At 30.7% G+C, this 23,474-nt stretch overlaps 1 protein-coding gene across 1 annotated transcript; it reads right to left on the bottom strand.

Annotated features, from left to right (window-relative positions):
- Window positions 1-5,951: 5,951 nt before the first annotated feature.
- LOC107950510 (leucine-rich repeat receptor-like serine/threonine-protein kinase BAM1) lies at window positions 5,952-9,711 on the bottom strand. Its single transcript, XM_016885365.2, is given in 3 exon segments — window positions 5,952-6,230; window positions 6,233-6,559; window positions 6,873-9,711. Coding segments are annotated over 3 exon segments (3,045 nt in total). The 5' UTR covers window positions 9,478-9,711; the 3' UTR covers window positions 5,952-6,117.
- Between the last annotated feature and the right edge of the window lie 13,763 nt (window positions 9,712-23,474).

Raw genomic sequence — 23,474 nt, forward strand, 5'->3', positions numbered from 1 at the left:
GGATGCCAAGCCACCCATGTAGAGGAACTTGAGAAAGGGTAGATCTTTTGTATTTAGGAAAGTGTCTTCATTTCAAACATTTTTATGTTTCCTGGTAGGCATTTCTATAAAAACATTTTAGCATCTTTGTTGGGGGTAGACAGTCAACAGTTGTTGGACTGAGCTACAAGTTAAGGTATCACCATCGAGGGCTACTCCTACGACCCACTAATGGTGTGGGTAAGTGAGTCCTTTTATAACCCCTTGTAATGTTTTTAATATAATAAACCCATTTTTCCCTCCAGGGAAATGTGAGGTAATGTGAGGGCATTTGTTATGCCCCACGGAATAGAATTATGGCTTGAGACTAACTTGTGGCATGCTTGTCTTTATAAACTATTGAGATTATTGGCTGACTTGAGTAGAAGCGTCCATCCAAGTGCCTCGTAGGCTTGCAACCGTATGAACAAAGTTGAGTCTATGATATGTGGTATCCAAGCTAGCAAAATCACATCGTTGAGAACTAAAAAATGCTGATGGCACTAGGCAATGTGTTAAAAGATCCCCATACAAGTGGCTCGAATGACCACCACAGAATTGAGGAATTTGAGGCCATGGTGGCCACCTTAAAAGCCCATATGGTCATGAGTAATCGAGCATGAGAGATTGAGATAGCCTAGCGGAAGCAATCTGATACGGTGAACACCTTTAGTAAGGAAGCGATTGATGTTTTGAATGCAATAAAGTAGCGATTTGAGGAATCAATAAAAAATCTTGGCAATAATACAAGAGATACTATTGGGGCCGTCAAACAGGAGTTCAATGAACTCAAGGCCCAAGTGAATGTAATTCAGATGATTGTGAGCTTAGTAGGTTGTTGCTCCACTGATAGAGGAAAAAAAGGCCAATGGTCTAGAATCGCATTGGTTTGAGGGAGCGCGGGCTGCCAAAGAGCTTGAGAACTTCCTGTTTGATATGGAATAATACTTCAAGGTGACGTGCACTAACTTGAAGGAATACAAGGTAGTAATGGTTACGATGCATCTAACGATAGATGCCAAGTTGTAATGGTGTTCTAAATTTATCGATGGTAAGTGCTCATCAAAACATGGAATAGTTTAAGACAAGAACTGAAGAGTCAATTCTTCCTTAAAAATATGGAATACATGGCTAGGTAGCAGCTTAAAGAGCTGGCTCAAATGAGGAATGTGTGAGACTATGTGAAAAGTTTTTCCATCTTGATGCTAGATATCAAGAAAATGTTAGAGATGGACAAGATTTTTACTTTCTTGAGGGGTTCAATCATTGGGCTAGAACATAAATACAAAGGCAGAAGGTGCAAGATGGGGCTGCCACAATGGTTGTAATTGAGCGTCTTAATGATTATAGGGACGACTCTTCGAAATGCAAGACGCCCTATTCTAGTGGTAGTAGTTCGAGTTAGGGCAATATGGGGAAGGTGGCAAAAACTCATTGCCCTTCAAATAGAGGCAAAGATATAAGACCACCTTATAAATATTCCACCAAATTGAGATCCAACAATGCCCCTAATGCCAAACTAAGACAACTTATTGCTTGTTTCTTATGTCAAGGACCTTATCGAGTGGTTGAATATCCGTATAGGGGTGATTTGAATGCCTTAGTGGCTTCCTCCCAAGATAGAACTCAAGAAAATCAATCCAATGATGACAATGAGCTTAAGTTGACCAGGATGGGCTCGATACAATTCTTCAATACCTTACATTCATAATTGAAGAAGTTAAAGAAGGAACCAGGGAGGGGCCTCATGTTTGTGGATGTGATATTGAATGGTAAAGCAACAAAAGCCATGGTGGACACAGGTGTAGCCGATAGTTTTATTACGTTTGATAAGGCAAAAAGATGTAGGTTGAAGGTCACTAAGGACTTTGGGCAAATGAAAGTGGTTTTTACTCTATTTCTTTAATGATTTATAGAAGCTCTGAGAATCTGATAATGAAATTAGAGTCATGGGAATAAGGCGTGAACTTTACAATTTCCCTTATGAGATGATTTTAATGTTGTCTTAGGATTGGATTACATGGTTACTACACAGGTGATCTCGATCCCCACTACAATATGCTTGATGTTCTTGGAGAAACGCACATATGTAGGGTCTGCTACAATTCTTCTAATAAGTGGGAAGAACTTGTCAGTTTAAGAAATGTGTAAGAATAGATGAACTTTCATTTTCTTGACAATCTCTAAAGCGGGAATTGAAGTGACTTCCTTTCCAAGTGTAGTGGAAAAGGTATTGAAAGATTTCAAAAACATGATACCAGATCCGTTCTCGAAAGTATTACCACCAAGGAGAACTATGAACGGTAAGATTTAGTTAATTTTAAGGGTGAAGCCACCAGCAAGATGCTCATATGGGATAACTCCACAAGAATTAGCTAAGTTGATGAAGCAATTGGATGAGCTGCTTTAAGCAGGTTTCATTCGCCCTTGGAAGGCATCCTATGAAGCCCTTGTTCTATTCCAAAAGAAGTATGATGGGAGTTTGAGATTATATTGACTACTGAGCCTTATACAAAGTGACTGTGAAGAACAAGTACTTAATCCCTTTGATTGTCGACTTATTTGATCAGTTGAGCCATGCCAAGTATTTCACAAAACTTGATCTTAGATCGGGCTACCATCAAGTCAGAATTACGGAGGAAGATGAGCCAAAGACAGCATGTGTAACATGGTATAGAGCTTTCAAATTTCTTATTATGCCATTTGGACTATCCAATGCTCCTGCTACATTTTGTACATTAATGAACCAAGTAATTCATGATTACTTGGACAAGTTCGTGGTCATTTATCTCGATGATATAATAGTCTATAGTCTTTCGTTGGAGGAACATTTGAGGCATTTGTGATTGGTATTTGTATTAGAAAAAATCTGGTTCAAAAATGGTATTCTCTACTATTCTCGTACCATGAACTACTTTGAATGTCGGCTCATAAATTACGAATCAAACACAGAACCATAAATAATTTTTGTACTTTCAGTAGAAAAGTAAATTTCTCTCTTATAGAAACTGGTAGAATTGTTATTCTTAAAAAATATAATTTATACTTAGAAATAAATTCACTATTTTCACTGGTTCCAACTATTTATAGGGAGAGGAAGTGAAACCTTAGTTAAATTAGTAGAATGCATTTAATGCCTATTTAATAGAAGAAGAAAAAAACCAATCCCCTAGTTGAACTAGGAGAGAGGGGCGACTAATTAGGTTTGTCTCCTCTTATATGTATTATGATGGGGATTCAAGTCTCTTTTGTATTGGGTTCAATTATATGTGTTTCCTAAACTTTTAACTCAACACTTTATAACTTAATTCAACTCATGTAGTCACGAAGTCATTCCACTATAATATCATGATTGATAGACTTCCTCACAACAAAGTCAATAAAGACGTCGACAGATTAAGTGGAGAGGGTGTCATGATCCAACCTTGTAAGTTCATGACAAGGTAGAATGCTAAAGGTCCACCTATGTATAGAGGCCATGGCAAAGGGTAGATTTTTTGTATTTAGGAAAATGTCTTTATTGCAAACATCTTTACGTTTCCTGGTAGTGTTCCTATAAAACATTTTAGCACCTTTGTAGGGGATGGACAGTCAACAATTGTTGGGTTAAGCCACTAGTTAAGGTATGTGCTTGGTCACCATTGAGGGTTTGCCCCTACGACCCATCGATGGTGTGGGTAAGTGGACCCTTTTATAACTCGTTGTAATGTTTTTAATATAATAAACCCATTTTTTCCTTTTGGAAAATGTGAGGTAATGTGAGGGCATCCGCTATGCCCCATAGGGCTGAATTGTGGCTTGAGGCTAACTTGTGGCATGCTTGTCTTAACAAACTATCGAGATTGTTGGTTAACTTTAGTGGAAGCATCCATCCAAGTGCCTCGTCGGCTTGCAACCGAGGGAACAAAGTTGAGTATGTGACATCATGCCAACATCGTTATTAGATTAATATTCTAGTCAATATTTCCACTAAAGAGCAACAATTTGACTTTTTTTTTATATGTTAATAGTCAAATTTAGCTAAAAAAAAGTGACAATCAAATTAACAAAAATTGTAAACCTTGAGAACTAATTTTATCACTTTCATTATCTTATGCATTTTTTAAATAATAAACTTAAAAAAATATCGAACCCAAAAGAAAAAAAAACTTAAAAAATATTTGTATAGTGGGAGATTCATTGATTTTATCATTTTATATGTTTTCTTTTCAAACAACCTTTTCCTATAGTAGTATAAAACTTAAATACAATGGTGAAATCAGAAAAAAATTTTAGGGAAATGAAATTAAATTGTATATTTTTACGATAGTAAAAATGAAATTTCATCATTTTAATATCAATATCTTTATAATTTTTAAAAAATTAAATCAAATTTTTATCATTTTAAGGGGGCCAGAGTGTAATTTTACCTTTGTTAATTTAAATTTTTTATACATTTTAAAGGGGCCTAGTGAAAAAAAATTTCATTTTAAGGGGGTCAGGACCTCTGTCAGCCCCCCCTTGATTACGCCCCTGCTTAAATATACATTTGATCCTTCAATTTGACATTTTCTCTCAAATTGGTATTATGATTTTTTATCTCAACTTGATACCCAAAATATTTTTTCGTCCATAACTCCGGTACATTTTTGTAATGCTATTAAATCTAAAACAAAGGACACCACATATTATAGTGATGACATCATAATGATATCATCATTCGAAAACTATAAAAATTAAAAAATATGGAAATTTTAAAAAATATATAAATAAAAATTCCAAAAATAAATATATACATCTAAATTTTAAATTTCTAAATATATATAAATTAAAAAAAATCTAAAAAGCATCTCTAAACCCATAAATATCAACCCCTCAAAAAAAATTTTCAACAATTATCTTCTTTCCACCATCATCTTCTTATTCAATTTAGTTAAAAAATTCTAAAGCTAAGAGCCTTCACCCTCACAATTTAATTTAACCAACCATCCACCCTCACTATCCCTACTCTCATAAATCAATTTGGATTTATTTTCCAAAAAGAATTATAAAAAAAAAACCCCCACAAAGTTGTAAATTGGAAAACCAATGAACTACACGATTTGATTATTTGAATTGTTTTATTTTATCCTATTAGAATTGGTTTATTTTTTATTTTATCCGATTTTTTTTTATAACAATGCAAAAAAAATGACCTTAGTAATTTGATTTTCTAATTTTGTATAGTAGCAACCCAGAAAATCAATTCTATAACCATGAAAGTTTTGGAAGGGTGGAATTTGGTGAAGAATTCTAGGGGTAGGCAGTAGGGAGTTGAAGATCAACTTTCTTTTTACTGGATTTTTATTCCAATAGAAAAAGGAGGGTTTGAAGGCATGGAATTGGAAATCTAGGAAAAAGAAAGTCAAGGTTGCATGAATGATCTTTGATGGAAGGAGAGTAGAAAGAGATGAAGAGAAGTAAACAAACACATTATCTAAAACTAAGTCAATTGAATCTTAATTCGATTGGTATGGGCATTATTGTTAATGCAAGAAGACATAGATTTGAGTGCAATAAAATACATTATCCTCCTATTTATGTGTTGGAAAAGAACTATAATAGATAAAAAAAATTGGGACAACAAAAAAGAATAAGTACCAACTTAAAAAAATATCAAATTCAGGGGTGAAATGTTAAGCCTTAAAAAGAAACACTGAGCCCAAAGCTTTTTCCAACCCAGAAAACACGACGTTCTTGTACCTAAAACCAATCTATCACTGTTTTTTTATATTGCCTTGAAAGCAGTTCTTTATGTCCCCTCGAGCAATTAAGTATCCATAGATTATGATGATAATTCATACATGTAATGTGACTGTTTATGTGCTTATCCATTAAATATTTCACTTTGATTTTCGATAAAACAGCTGTTTCATAAACTCAAACAGAAAGGGAAGAAAACTAGCAGTACAGCATGATGAAAGACGAGCTTCTTCCTTTTTATAACAAAATACCCCCACCAATCCTACTATACACAAGAAAAGGAAAAAAAAAACACCAAACGTTTAAACACCTTAAAGTTAGAGCAAAAAGAACACTAAGTAGTAATAAAACTACCATCCCTTTGGAACATTAACATCCTTAAATGCTAAGAAGATCAGGTGGTGTTGATTTACGTGCTGGTGGCTGTTGCTGGTCTTTTGTGATTGTTGTTGTAGGTGGGTCTAGGGTTGTGCACGGTGCCGGTGATGTTGGGACTCTGAGTTTGGTGGTTTTGGGAGTTCAGTTAGGATTTGAACCACTTCCCTCATTGTCGGTCTCTCTACGGCCTGTTCTTCAACACAGAGCATCGCAACGTAGAAAACATGCATCACTTCGTGGAGAGGAACCGATGGGAGTCTGGGATCGAGGACTTTGAGGACGCCTTCTTTGTTTGAATCTGTCATCTTTCGAACCCATTGAACAATGTCGACACCGTCACCGAACTCACCTACTGGTTTTCTGCCACAGACGAGTTCTAACAGGACTACACCAAAGCTATACACATCACTCTTCTCGTCTACCTTCAGCGTGTAGGCATATTCTGCGAAAAATACAGAGGAATTATATGAAATTCTAAGGGAAATTAGTACTGGACAGTTAGAACCACCAATTTTGGTTGGTCAAACTATAACTAAATTGATGTACTTTGAAACCTGCATATATTGATTGAAATGAAGAAAATATGAACTTCAATAGCACCAAATCATGGTAACACACAGTCAAAACCAAAGTACAGTAAAAATTATTGGTAGTATTAATGCATAATCCGTGATCCAATCCCAAATCATTAAAAAAGTCAAATGAAACATCAAGCAAGTTCTTTGAACCCTTCTGTTAAAAAGAATAGTATATACCTGGAGCAATGTATCCGTATGAACCGGCTATGGCGGACATGCATTCGGAAGTGCCTGAATCTTGCAGGAATTTAGCAAGGCCGAAATCAGCAACGTGAGCTTCAAAATCTGAGTTGAGGAGAATATTGTTCGATTTCACGTCCCGGTGGACTATCAAAGGGGAACAATCATGATGAAGGTAGCATAGTCCCTTAGCAGCCTCTACAGCGATCTTGTATCTGGTATCCCAGTGCAAATGACCCCCTTTCTTGCCATGAAGAACCTCTCCTAAACTCCCATTAGGCATATACTCATAAACCAAGAGATTGGTTTCATGGTTTGAGCAAAAACCCAACAATCTCACAATATGCCTGTGCCTAATCCTCCCCAGAGTTTGTATCTCAGCATTGAATCCGTGATCATGGGAAGACCCTCGGCTCATTGCCGGTAACCTTTTAACGGCAACATGGTCACCACTAGGCATGGATCCCTTGTACACAATCCCAGCACCTCCTTTGCCTATAATATTATCCTCCTTCAAACAATCCAAAACATCATCACAAGTAAAATCCAAGCGCTGGAACGCGGTTAACTTCCAAGCCCGAGAATCACTCGCTTTCTTCAAGGACCGTGCTTTGATTATAGCCACAACTGCAAACAAGATGGAGAAGACAAGCAGGCCTATAACGAGCAAAAGTTTCAAAGATGCAGAGAGTCCACCTTTAATATGAGTTTCATGAGTTCCTTTAGCAACCCCATCTTTGCAAGGCCCCAAATAAGGACCACACAGCTCAGGGTTCCCCAAAAATGAGGTGTAGTTGAAGTAACTAAACTGACCACTGCCAGGAACCAAACCGGAGAGATTGTTATAAGAGAAATCGACTGAAGTTAAGCTTTGCATAGTGGATATTGAAGAAGGGATGCTACCCAGGAGATGATTTCTCGACAGATTCAGGTAGTTTAATATCCTCATACTTGTGATCTCAGTCGGAATTCGACCTGAAAGCTCGTTTCCACTAAGATCAACAAAGGTTAACAGCTTGCATTTGCAAATTTCTGGTGGGATCAATCCTGAAAACTTGTTATGACTGAAATCAATCTTTGAAAGTTGCTGCAACTTTCCAATCTCAGCTGGGATTGGACCCGAAAACTTGTTGCCATCTAGAAGAAGCTTTTGAACACCGGAAAAGTTACCGACGCTAGCCGGTAAAGCCCCGGAAAGTTGGTTGTTGGATAAGCTGATTTGGCCGAGATTAGCGGAAATGGAAGAATCGGTGACCGGGAACTCCCCTGTTAGATAGTTATCCTGTAACTCAACTTGTGTAAGCTGTGGTAATCCCAAAAGGCCTTTAGGGATGGACCCGTTGAGATAATTTTCACCCATACGAATCCGACTGAGTGACTCACATTTCCCCAGCGATTCTGGGATTGGACCAAGCAAGAAGTTACCCAAAGTAATCAACGTTTGCAACGTGTTGCCGGAGCACATGTCCGGCGGCAAAGTCCCCGTTAACTTGTTCGACGAAAGATCTAGAACTTGAAGCTTTTTGTTACTGCCCAACTTCTGAGGAATGCTTCCGGTGAAGTTATTTTCCCAGAGCTGTAAGACCTCCAACTCGGGCAACTCACCAATGAAGTCAGGAATCCGTCCGTGGAGCTTGTTTCTGAAAAGATTGAGAAGAGTCAAGTTTTTGAGCTGAGCGAAACTCGCGGGAATCTCACCGGTAAACATGTTGTTCGATAAATCCATGGATTTCAAGCTGTTTAAGGTTCCCAGCTCGGGAGTTAAGGAGCCAGACAGTGCATTCACCTGGAGGAACAACGTGTCGAGCTTCTGCAACTTACCGATCTCCGGCGGTATTTCACCGGATAACATGCAGTTAGCGGCGTCAAAACGAACGAGTTCCGACAAGTTCCCGATCTCCGGCGGCAAACCACCTTCGAAACTATTGAAGTAACCAATGTACAACTGCTTCAGCTTCGTTAAGTTGCCGATTTCGGGTGGGATTTTACCGCTGAGTTCGTTACCCGAAACGGCTAAATATTCTAGATGCTCCCAACGGCCGTAACTTGACGGGATCTGACCGCTGAAATAGTTCCCTCCCAAATGCAAGTGACGCAAATTGGGAAGCTCCGTGACGGAAAACGGCAACTCCCCCGTCATGTTATTGTTGTATAAATCGAGTATCTCAAGATTTTTCAGCTGGGAAAGCTGGGTAGGAAAGGAACCATTGAAAACATTGTTGGAAAGGTTTAGGTAACGGAGATTGGATAGGACGGCGAGCTCCGTCGGGATAGGACCGGAAAGATCGTTGGCGGCGACGGAGAGGTTTTGGAGGAAACGGAGGTGGGCAAGCGAGGGGGAAAGGGTTCCGGCCAGGGTGACGTTAGTTAAATCGATGGATGTCACGTGACGACCGGTTAAATCACACGTGACTCCGGCGAATGAACAAAGGGGAGTGGTTGCATTCCAGTTTGAGAGGTAAGATTGAGGGTCGTCGGTAATGGAGGATTTAACAGCGATAAGTGCGTGAAGCTCCGTGACGGCTCTTGCGGCGGCGCCGGCGGCATAGGAGTGCGAAATGTGGAGGAGGAGGAGGAGGAGGAGGAGGAGGAGCAACCTCATTTTTTTGGGTTCAGATGTCCTTTCTCTTCTCTCCCTGCGATGGATATTGGGAGGGAAAGGGAAAGTGTGTGTAGATGGAAATTGAAGTCGAGAAAAAGAGAGTGAGGTAAAGGTTAGTGAAGCAGGTAGGAAGAGATGCCATTTTATTAGTTTTTTTTTTTCTTAAAAAAAAACATTTATCTTTTTATAATCCTGTCGGAATAAATTTTTTAAAAAAATTAGGTCCACTTCTTAATTCTAATTCAATCCATTTTTGGTACAATTTATTCCATTTATATTAGTTCACAAATCAACCAGTTCAATCTAATTTTCTAAATCTATACCTCCGATTCAATTTCAAAAATCTTGTTTTATTATTTTAGTTTAACGATAAAACTGAATTTTGAACAATGATAAATGTTTTATACTTAAATTGATGATCAAACTGGTCACTATCATCGATTCTTAGTTCGATCGATTCAATCTATTTTCGATTAAATAACTTGTTAAAATTTTATAAATTTATAAAATCTAGTTCAATCATCAACCAATCAATTTTTATCCCAATTTATTGATCAGCTGGTTAAGTCCGATTTCCACAACATAGACAATTAATGGTATTTGTTTCTCCTTCAAATGGGAAAAAATTGTTTATTTTCTTGACAATGATTTAGATTTTAGGATTTATGTTTGAATATGTTTTGATTATCAATTTAATTGTATTTTGTAATGATTTATATTTTGATTATAATTATTTGAATGTGCTATTTAGTTCTAAACGTGACTGTACTTGTAAGCTCTCAAAAAAATATTTATTTTAAGTTTTGATTTTTAGGGGGATGAGGTTGCTTGAAATCGAAACATTTTAAGTTAATTTTATAAATTTATGCTTTGGTGTGTTATCAGTGCATAAGTTTATATATATTGATCAAAGATGAATGGAAATATGATATGATGTCATAAAATAAAGATTTAATTGCACCTGAAATCCCTAAATTATAGCACTCATTTTAATTTGGTTCTCAAACTTCAAAATGTGTTGATTACATGTCTAAACTATCAATTTCATATCAATCAGGTCCTTCCATTATTGAAATCATCAATTTAACCATTAAATGTCACATAAAATCTTATGTCACAAGATTCAAAACTAAAATTTTAATAAAAAGTGAAATGTTGATGCATAAATTTTAAAATTAAAAACTAAAAGTAAAGTAAAAGTGAAGAGAGATAGAGGGGGACAATAGTTTTATAAATGCTTCCAAAACCTCAAAATCAATGTTTTTACAACATTCATTTTTATAGTATTATTTTTTTAAATTTTTTTCTTTTTAAATTATGTCACATAAGATCTGTCATTTCATTTAATAATTTTGGTAATGATATTGATTTAACATCATTAGTTTAAGGACGTAATTAAAATATTTTAAAGTTTGAGGATCAATTTAACATGAAAGTAATAATTTAGGAATGCTTAATGCAATCAACTCCAAAACAAATAAAATTCTCAAAATTAAATATATAATTATATTTTAAATAAATAATATAATGTTATTGATTATTAATATAATATATATAGATAATATTTAATTAAATATAAATTTAAAAAAAACACACGGGAATTAAGGAATTTATTTAGAATTGGATATATTTAAACTTTAATCTTTAGTCCCTCTCCAATATTCAGATTTAAAAATACAACTCTAATTATTAATGTCATTAAAATTTTATACTTAAATTTTGGTTCATTATAATTTTTTTTTCTATATAGCTACCCAATGATTTATTTATTTTAAAATGTTGCAAAATTAATAGAATAATTTTAATGATGTTAATAATTTGAAATGAATTTTTAAATCTAAAAAATAAAAAAATCTGAATTAAAAAAAATTAAATTCTAAATATAAGAAAAATATAAGTACTTAGAGAATATTTTAACTTTTGAAATTACTCTCTCTTTTTTTTCTTTTTAGGGAAACAAAGTGAAAATGAATTTTGGTTTGAAGGTACTAAATCTAAGCAAAGCTAAAATTTCCAAACTTGTTGAAAATTTTCCAATTATTTGACCCAAAATAGAATAAAAAAATTATTAATAGCACTCTTTTTACTATTTTAGTCAGCCAGCCAGCTACCAAAGTTCAAATCATTAATCAAAGAGAAAAATAAGCAAATATTAGAACAATGAGGCTTAAGCCAAAGTTGGTAAAAAAAATAGCTCCAAGTTTAAATAAATTGGTTTCTCACGTGTAATTTGTTGGGTATAATGGTAAGATACATTGCATTTTTAATGGGAGAATGTGAATTCAAATTATAGAGACAACATTATTAGAAGGAGTAGTCAGGAACCTCAAACATGAATTGTAAAAAAGAAGAAGCAAATATTAGAACAATGAGACTTAAGGCAAAGTTGATAAATTAAATTAGCTCCAAGTTTGAATAAATGGGTTTTTGACCCATAAGTGATTGAGTGCAATAGTAAAGCATATTGTACTCTTAAGGGAAGAACGTAGGCTTAAATCTTGGAGATAATATTATTGGGAGGGATAATCACGAATCTCAAACATAAACTGTAAAACGGATAATATAAGAAAAAATAAATAGATTTATTATATAAAAATTTACAATCTATTTAATAAAATAAAAAAATTGGTGACCAAAACTTGAGAGATTAAAGGGAGAGAGGATGGGATTTTAAAAGGGTTCTCAATTAACTTAAATTTGGAAAAGTTTGTTTGGTGATCCATTTATTATTATATGGTGTATAAATAGAGTTTAATTATAAAATTGTTTTGAATCGGAGATCAAATCGATTAGGTTTTCGTATAATTAATTAAATTAAATGATTCAGTTATATCGAAAAATTTAAATCTAAGTTAAATTAAGAAATTAAATTATTTAAATTTTAAAGCAATTATCATCATCATATTATTATTAAGTGTATTTTGTTTTTAAACATGAAGATTCATAGTAGCAGTAGCATTGATGGTAAGAAAGATTTTGGCAATTATTGGAAGACTGGTTTTTGTATTTTCTTTGGAAAAGGCAAAATTACAGGTAGAGTAGCTGTGGAGGTTGACCCTTTTGTAATTATTAGGGCATTTATTGTTCTATTAATTATCCCATATTAAGTAGTATCTCATTCTTTTTTCGAAAAATATAATTTATTAAATTCATAGTTTAAATTTCTAAATTTGTTGTTTATTAAGGATTTTACTAATTTTTAGGAATAATTCTGATTTTTATTTTTTAAAATTTAGCATATTCAGAACAACCAAATTTAAGAACTTAGATCAATGGGAGGGCTCAGTGCAACTTGTTCCAGGGTCAAAGTTCTGGATCAATTACAGTGCTGAATCAATGATAAGCAAAAACCATATGGATTAGTGATATAATTTAAGATTACATTTGGACCGTATTTATATGACCCTTGTAACAATGATAGTAACACATCGTAAATCATTATTTATTCTCGGGGTTAATTGCGCAATATGTTTCCAAGGACTCAATTTGAATATTTTAAAACTTGGATTTAATCAGGTCCTTCCATTAATCTCGCTATCAATTTAAGGGTTAAATGTTAGTTTGAATATAGATATGTTCATAGGCTGAGCAGTTGGCCCGACTTACTTTGGGTTTAATTTCTTTAACCTTGAGTTAGCCTATTCGATATATTTTTGTGATTAAATTTTAAATAATTTTTTTATTATTTTATAAACAGTGAAATGTGTCATTTAAACGAGTATACCTAGGCTTGAATTTTTTTAATCGGGCCTAGGTCTAGTCCAGCCCATGAACATCACTATTCGAACATAGCATGATGTATTTTTAAAAGTACGTGAATCAAATTATAAACATATTACTTATTATATGGGCAACTAGAATTTGATGTGTTAAAAAAAATGTTACTAAAATTTAAGAGGAATATTTTTTCTTTAGCACATCTGATCTAAACAAGTAATGCATTAGGAACGTTAAGTTTAAGTTGTCATTTAATGTTTAAATTAATGGCGAGGATGAGGATGGATTTAAAGTTTAAATCATAGTTCAAGGATATCTAAAGGAATTAACCCTTGGTTTTATCCCACCAACATCAAATTCTCCCCCCAAATTGCTTGAATTTGCTTTTGGCAGTTCCCACGAGGATGGGGAAAAAGGTAGGAGCAGGGAGAGGGCAGTAATAATTTTGCTGGAGATTGTGGAGGTAATTAAATAAAAAGTTTGGTCAATTTTTGTTGAGTCAAGACACGAGGATTAATATAGTGGGACGGGACGGATATTATCAAATTTATAGGTATGTATTACTTTATTATTCATTTTGCTTCATTATGGATATTTAATATTGAAAGTTCTTACTATTTTTATAAATGTTGGATATATTCATTTTTGTTTAACTTCGCCCAACTTAATTTTAGCTTGATTTTTAATAATTATTTAATATTTTAAATCTGTCTTAAAGTAAGTAAATTTAATTTTTCAAAATAAACTTCCAAGTCCATTATCCAAAATAAATCCATCCTGATCTTTATTTATTTTTCAAAAAGAAAATTTACTTCACTCAGAGAAACAGTTTGAGTTTTATCATTCCTACATGTATAATAAAATTACAAATAATATATGTTACAATAATTATAACAAATACAAAACATAATCAGACTAAAACCTGGAATATATCCATACAATGCTTATGCATGCATCATGGATTAAACTAAAAATAAACTTGAAAAAGAACTCACACATAATCATTGCGCATGATAAAACTCAAATACAAATATCCACGACCTGAAACCTCAGTTGTGCCAACACAACTGATCATCAGTGAGAGATTGAATACTTACAATTACACTATTACTATCAATTTATCATCATGAAAAAATATTTCATTTTAACTTTACAATTACTGTTTGATTAATATTTCAAGTTATCATTTTTAATATATTTATCCACTTGATTATTATAAAAGTTAAATCTTAATCTCAATTATACAATTATTTTTTTATATTCAAAGGAATTTCTGGTTCAAAGAATGTAAAAATAATTTTAGTAATAGCATTATTGAAATATAAGATGTTCAATATATTACTGAGCATCTCACATTACCCAGATTCATTTGATTGAGATGTAAGATTTTCGTGTTTGGTTGACAAAATTTAAGATTATTTAAAGTATATTTTACTAAACTGCCATTGGTTAGTTCATTTAATATTTTTTTAGTCTCAAAATTCCTATTAAATTATGATAACTAATGAAATTCATTTTTATTAGAACTTCATTTTAACATATGAATTCAATTGAACCAACTTTTAACAGAGAAACAGAAAACACGTCCCACAGGGTGCACTTTTTGACTCTTTTGGCACATCAACTTTTTTTTGTTAGGTGGTTAAATGTTAATAGTTTTATTTTTGAGTCTCAGGTTCAACTCCTCTCCTGCTCACATTTGTATTTTTATTTCATGTTGTTTCAAGCTTTACTTTTATTTTTAACATATTAGTTTTTTTAGTTAGATGGTTAAATAATAATGATTTTATCATTGAGACTCAGGTTCGAGTCCTCTTCTAAGTACTTTTTATTTCATGTTGCTTCAATGTTTTTTTTTAAATTAATAATTTTAATTAATAAATATATTGTTTTTAAGTTTTTTTTTCATTTTTAATTCATCCTTTTAATCAATAACTCTTTTGTTTATAAAATCAAATAATTATTACAAATTATATAATAAAAATATATTTTTAATAAAATTAATATTTATCATTATGTGAAATATATTTTATGTTTTAAAACATTAAATATTTATTTTCTCAACAAATAATATTACTAAAGAAAAAACCGGTATTGAGATTAACTCTTTTATTTTCGAATATTAACACTCTTAAGAAATTAAAATTACCGCATCAAGAAAATATTTAAAATCCAAACATTACAATCATATCCCAAAATTTTACATTAAAACCCATTTGAAGCACTCAAATCTTACATTATAATCATATTTAAAAAGAGGAACCCAGATTTTCTCTTTATTGCCATGTTGTTTACATCTTCAAACTTCCATCCTCGTTGTTCAAAGATTCAAAAATAGAATCCAAAAACTAATGATGTTTTAAGGCACCCAATGTTCATGCTAAAGCTTCATGGCAACACTGCCCACTGCAGTTTCTTCTAGTAAACTGCACAATAAAATAAAATAAAAATTGCAGCCTTGCCATTTTAATGAATCATTTCCACAATCTTCTGTATTTTTTAAATAAATAAAACTTCGAAATTATCAAAAAAATAAAAACATTGAAAATAGTTGCATAGTGGGGGGGAGATTCGTTGATTTTATCATTTTATGTGCTTCCTTTTCAAACAACCTTTCACGGAGTACTATAAAACTTTGGGCTAAGATAGTAATTAATAAAAGAGAGGGTAAAAACACTTCTTTAGTCCCTCTCAATTTTGATATTGACTAAATTGTTCCTTCTCAAAAAATTTAAAATAATTTAATCCTTATCAATTTTAAAAACGAACAACTAAAAATAATTAGTGGTTTTCACCAATTTTTACATCTTACATCACTTTAGTACTGATGAAAAAATGTATATATAAAAATAAGCGAAATGAGTAAATTTTGAAAGCTAAATTTATTGTTTTACCAATTAAACAAAAAGTAAAATTGACGAAAAATATTAATATTGTAATTAATTATATACTCATTTCAGAAAGTGACGAGATTAAAGTTTTCAATTTTTTTAAATGTATCGATCTACTCAAAATTAAAATTAAGAGGGACTGAAAAGATTTTTTACCATAAAAAACACAGAGCCCAAAGCTTTTTCCAACCCATAAAACACGTTGTTTACCCAAAACCAATCTTATCCCTGTTTTCTTTATTGCCTTGAAGACTGTTCTTTTTGTCCCCTCGCCCTATGGAACACGTTGCTTTAACTTCCTCTATATTTTATTTATTATTATTTTTAACTATTATTTAGTTATTATATTCTACTTTTTCTTTCAACTTTAGATTTTATTCTTTCAAATTTTAAAAGTTCAGTTTTGATTGATGTTTTAACAATTTTACTTTTTTACGCGTTAAATATATTATCATATGTATAATATTAAGTTAATTTGTTGTTTTCACATAATACTTTAAAAAACTCTTGATTTATATTTTAAGTATTAATCCAGCTTAAATTTTTGATCTACCCATAATTTTTTATTTTCTAAACAATTTTGTTATAAATTTTAATAATTTTTTCTTTTTTAAATACAATATTTAGGACTACCCAGGCTCCTCCGAACCCAGAAATAAGAAGATAATGGGCTTAAATACACTCGAATTTACATCCTCTTACATTGACAATAATACTCACACTAATCAAATTAACCTCTATAATTAATCCCCTAAAAATAGTACAAATAAAAATAATCTCATGCTTGCTTTATCCATTTCCATGGCAACAAAGCCTATTTATTATTAAATAAATATTGTTGGGTTTGGTGGGAATGTGGGTGGTGTGTACAAAATGACGTGGACATAGGATGGTGTTAAAAACCAATTAATTTAATGTTTTTTTTCCCTTAATTCTAATGCATTGTACAAAATATTTATTTTTTTCAAAAAATTCTTAAAATATTGTCCATCGTACTTATATTAGCTACAAACAGAAATGCAAGTTTATGAGAACTAATTAAAATTTTAATTTTCTATATTTAATATATTATTTTTTACTTAATTTAAAATTCATTAATAAATTAATTATTTTTTAATAAATATTATTTTAACCAATACTTTAAAAATCTCTTTCACTTTTTTTAAAAAATATTTTTGAGTGTGAGATATTTGTTGCTACTAAGTGAAGTGTCTTTCCTATTCCCCACCTAATTAATAATTTAATACCCTTCATTTTTCTATCCAAATAATAATATTCACATTGGTTCAAGAATCGAGACAATAAAAAAATTAAATTATAAAAAAAGAGTATTTTTTTTAAATTGCAGAAATACGTTGATTTTTTAAAAATTTATGGGAATGGGTCGATTTTTGTGTATATATATCACAATTTAAGGAAGTAATCTCATACTGTTTAGAAACAAGCTGCAAACCTATTTATAAGTCTATATATACACATATCTCATATCTCACATCTCACATTGCTTAAGAAAATAAGGTAAATGAGATTTTAAGTCCATATAAAGGCATGTTTTGTAAGTTTTATTTCCAGTTGGCCAGTTGGAAGCGTTTTACCAAAATCAGCCCATTACCGTAAATTTTCAAAAAATTAACCTATTCCGTAATTTAAAAAATGATTTTTTTGATAATTTAATAAAAAACTATTATTTGATTATAAACAAAATAAAAATAAAAATAAAAATGTTTTGATTACACTTCCTAACAAAATGTGACATAAAGTGATTAGTGGAGTATCATTTCTCATCATCTTTCAATTTTTTGCTTTTGATTTTTTTGGAGTGATTTAGGAGAGATAGGTTGCTTGTAAGGTAAAGTTTCATTTTTAGGCTTATTTAATTTTTTTTCAATTAAAAAACATTATTTGAAAATAAAAAAGAATTGAAATTGAAATTTTATAACTAATATATTTTAAAATATTTTATAAATCAATTGAATCAAACATGAATTGGTATTCAATTATATTATATATTTACATTCAGAGGAGAATCTAGAGAAGGCATGTAGTAGCCTTGGTATCAAAATGAAAAAGTTGTCTTTTTGACCTTTTAATAAATGATAAAATTATACTTTCATATCAAAAAATGAAAAGATTTTTATTAAATTCCTTAAAAATGATGAAATTATAAGCTAATACAACATAAAATTACACTTTGACCTAAAAAGATTTATAATTATAAATTTCGACTCCTTAACAAACTCTCCCGAAATGATGATTTTAAGATTCAAACTTGGTCCAAATGTTCGAGATTCTACTTGTTTTGCCCTATTCACATTTGTGAAATTTCCTTTTCAAATGGGATAAAACAACATATAATCCCTGAACTTCACAACTCTCTTAATTTAGTTCCTAAACTTGACAATCTTTTTCAATATTAATCAACGTGATAATGTGACACAAAAAAGTAAATTCTTAATACAGTACAATCACATAATGCCATGTTACAATATATATCAAAAGTGAGAAAAATAGTCAATGACCAAAATCATTTGCCAATGCAAGCTTCATTAATTTGAAAAGAAGTGGGAAAAGTAAGACTTTAATCCAAGTTTATACATACCACTAATTATGAATAAAGGGTATCTGACATTTTGGTTTATTTTTTGATCTTCTGTCTAAAGTTTCTCTTACCCAATGGAAGTCAAAACCCAAAAGCTGCATGTCCATTGACTGTTACTTATAACTTGTATACATTAGAGTCATTTAATGATAATAATTATAATAATTAATTGCTTGGTCATCATCAAGAATCTCTGCTTTTAACAAAGGTTTTTGCAGTCCTTTTCAGTTAAAAACTGAGTTTTTTTTGGGATATTTAGCTTGATTAATCACTACTTTTTAGTGTAGATTTAGTCTTTTAAGTTTGAATGTATTTAAATTATTAGTTTAATCATAATTTGTAATAATTAAGTTCGATGAGAGTTATTTGAAAGGTTATTATTTGTATGCGATTTTAAGGGGTAGATAGTAATTTTGGCCTCTTAAAATAGAAAAATTATTTTTAAATCTCTTGAAAAATCATAAAATTATAAATTAATATAATAGAAAATTACCTTTTAGCCTCCCCAAATTCATAATTCAATTTTGCTTTCTAAATTTTTGAGTAAATATACATTTTGATACTTAAATTTGATTCTGGGGTTTAAAATTATATCTAAAGTTTTTTTTTGTTTAATTAGATACTTGTACTTGTACTTGGCTTATCGGTCCAAATTAGTACTTAGTTGTTTGAACTATTTTGACATATTAAGACAAGTTTAGATGTTAATTTAAATCAAAAAACAAATTTAAATACTTAAATGGAACAAAATAAACTTGAAGTACCAAATTGAATATTAATGTGTGCCTTCATACAAAAACCAAATACAATGAAAAGATTCCATTTGTGTCTGATGGAAGAAGCTTAACTCAAAAAATTATTTGATTAGCAGTTTATGTCTCATTGTCACAAGAGATTTTTTCTTCCTAACAAATAGTTGCTAATTGTAATAATAAGTGATGAAATGGACAAGACATGAGATCTCAGATATTTCTACTTATTACAAGACTATAGCCCCTTGATAACATGCAACTGTTTTGAAAAGGTTGTTTTGGTGTCGATCTTTAAATTTTTTTTACTATTAAATATTGATTTTTTTAAAAATTTTAATTATCCCTTTAAAACTCAATGTCACATTCCGCCATTGATGTAAAATGATGTAATTGAGAGAACTTTGGGATCTAAGAAGACAGGTACGAACTTTGATTCTCAGAATGACAGAATTGTAAATTTAGTTTTCTTTTAAAATCATAAAATTACTTATTAATATAAAAATAAAATTGCGTTTTCATTTTTCTGATTTCACCTCTACTCGTATTTTGTATGTAGAAAAATAGAAAAATGAAGACAGGTAAGGGTGGTCCATACATGACTCCATAGACAACTTGGAGGGACACATTAATAGGGGGACCATGGGCCAGTGAGAGGGCATGTCTTATCCACTTGCAGTATTACCCCAACACGAAGCCTGTGGGCTTACAAAGGAGCATTCTGACCTAAATACTGTGAAAACATGTGCTTCAAAATTGAATTGGAAAACCACTAAAGATAGTGCAAAATAAACAGGTTTTTTTAGGGGGTTCATAATTTCAGGTTTATTAAGAGATTCACTTTTTTTGTTTTTGAATGCACTAATGTTGTTTACTGGGTTTTGTCTCTGCTGTTTCTGGAACAGTTGGGGCGGGGGGGGGGGGACTATTGCATTAATGTTGTAAGAAGTTGACAAAAGACAAGACAAAGGTTGTTTTTGCAGGCTTTGATGTCTTTTTTTTTTTACCATGTAGGCATTGTTTGGAATTATCTCTTTGCCTGGTTGCTCTTGACAGGGTATTTGTTTGCAATGGTTTGTTTTTTTTTAAACATTCAGACAACTTCACTTCAAAAAGCAAGAAAGAAACTGATAATGATTTCTCTTGATCTGGTTTTTCAGCTATGTTTGCCTGTTTTTTTCCTTACAAGATCTCAATCTTTCATACATTCTTTACATTCCATTTATGATAATCAGACATTAGGGCATGAAATGTTATAGGTATTGAGTATGAGATTGAAGTTTCAAAGCTCCATGTTTAAAGCTATTGGAGCTGGAAACCAATGCCATAAAAATCCTTTACTCACTTTGTTTTAAGGAAATCATACGTGGTTGACATAAGTTATGTTACTTAAAAATATGTATACTATTTATCTTTTAACTAACTCAATTGGTTTTAATCAAGGTAGTCAGTACTGTATCGATAGATGTATTGTTTTTGTCTTGGTACTGATCCCGGCATGTTTTGGTGTACCGTTTCAGGTTTATCAATGCTTTTATATATTATATATATATTCTTATTTTTAGTTTCTTGATAAATTATATATTATTTTGATAAAAAATAAATTATACGTTATACATACATGCATGCAGATATATCTCAATTACATCCATATAAATATATTTATATGTAAATATAAAATATAAAATTATTAATTAGGTTCAATAATTCAATTTAGTAGCTTTTAATTTTAAATATAATTATAGAAAAATTAAAATGATTAAATATCAATTTTTTGTATCAGTATGCACCGGTATTGACCGAAACGGGCTGAAACGCATCGAAATGGCCGAAGCACATCGAAATTTTGACCAGAACAAAACATAGACTATTTAGTACCAGTTTTGGACTAGAACGATATGTACCAACCGATGCAACTAGTATTGGTACGATACTGACTACTATGGTTTTAATAAGAAATTGATTTCTAGAATAAAGTAGTGTATTCGATAACCGGTTCAATAGATTCTAAGTCACTGCACAATTTCTTAATTTATGACGTGGCTCGAACAAACAACTACAATCTTCTCATTTTTATCTTTAAACTATAATAATTGACTTAAAAAGAATCTCACGAGATTGTGTTATAATAAAATCTCACTTTAAACGTAAGTTCCAGCTTCAGAAAATATGTTTGTATGAAGTTATGTACAAGCCATAACCCATGTTGTTTTTGTTGATGATCTCAGTTTTAGTTAAGTGTAGGATTCCAAGCCCAAATAGAGCCTTAAACTGCTCGGCTTGGGTGGCCTTTCTTTTGGTTTATGTGGATCTTGGGTTCCATGTCTACTAAGGGATTCCCATGATATATTTGTATGTATACTTCTTTTTGGTAATAGATATTATCAAATTCATTACTATTTTATAGTTGACATGTTTTACTCTATCACTTGCTAATCCGAACATAGAAGTATGATCTTTAACATTATTATTATTTTTATGGATATTTAACACATTTTTATTATCTCGATCTACTTTAATTTAATTTTTATTAATTTTTTAATTTTTTACACACTATTTTTTAAGGCAAAACTCCAAACTAAAAAACAAAAGAGAACTAAAAATTTTCAAGCATTTAATTTCTCTTTTAATTTTCTTATATTAGAAACTAGAAACCATTGAGTTAAAATACTAACTTCTAAACCTAATAACTTGGGATTTTTTATTATCATATTTGTACATTTTAACATACACATACGTAACGGTAAATGGTAATTTTATATGGTAGGACGAGCGTTGTAGAGTAAATAATTATTATATTTACCTCGTAAGGGTTAATTTTCATTGTTGTAGTGGTTGAAAAGTATTTTTTAAAGAAAATGTCATGAAAAAAATTTGTTTGTGTTCTCCATCATTGCTAAAAAATGCGGTTGAAAGTTAAAATGTCCTTTTTAGACATTATGGTAGAAATTTAAAAATTAATTAAGTTATATGATGTTTAAATAATTTAATATAATGATACATGAAATATAAAATTTAAATACCTTTTAAGTAATTAATATAAATTGTTTGTCAAATTGATGATCTATAAAATATTTTTTTAAAAAATAAAATATAATAATAAATAAGATTTAAATAATTTAATATAATGATAAATGATATTTAAATAGTTAATATAAATAACGATATTTTTTATTTCCAAATACAAAAGTCAAAAGCCAAAAACACCTAAATATCAGCTTTTGTGTTTGGTTGGAAAAAACACTTTTTGACCGCATTTTTTACTGCAAAAACCCAATGTTCTTCGTTGCTTTTGTGATAAAAAATATTTTTAACCCAAAAGTGTTTTTTTCACTATAACGAAGAACAAAACCTAAATATCAAATTAAACAAACTATTTTATCTCATCTCAAAAGTGTTTTTTCACTATAACGAAAAACTATTTTGGGTTTAAATTGATTTTTATAGAGGTTATATAAAACATATTAAAACAAACAAAAACACCATCATAATAATATTTATTATCTATAACATATATAAAAACACGAATTTGAAATTTTTTTTGAACTGGTTAATAAGGATATTATTTTTTACCATATTACTAAATTCACATTTAAAAATAAAAAAATAAGTAAAATAAAAGTTGTGATAATTATACATTTAAAAATATTTATAATTTAATTTACGACCAAAATATCTTTATTTTCCATTATATTGCTAAATTCACATTTAGAAATAAAAAAGTTAAAATAAAATAGAAGATGTGATAATTATACATTTAAAAATAATGATAATTTGTTAGCAGTCAAAGTTGTGAGAATTACATATTTAAAAATAATTATAGTTTAATTTATAATTATTAGTTAAAAATGTCGTGCTAATTTTAAAAATAGAGTTATTATCTAAATATAAATCTAAGCACAAAATATAAGGAAAATAGTTAAATATAATTATATTTATTAGTTAAAAAAAATTGACATAAAAAATAAATTGTGCTAATTTTATTTTAAAGACGTTGTACTAATTTTATTGTTGTAAAACAGAGTTATAACTGAATAGAAT

Source organism: Gossypium hirsutum, chromosome D03 (genome assembly GCF_007990345.1).
Source record: "Gossypium hirsutum isolate 1008001.06 chromosome D03, Gossypium_hirsutum_v2.1, whole genome shotgun sequence".
Lineage (NCBI taxonomy): Eukaryota > Viridiplantae > Streptophyta > Magnoliopsida > Malvales > Malvaceae > Gossypium > Gossypium hirsutum.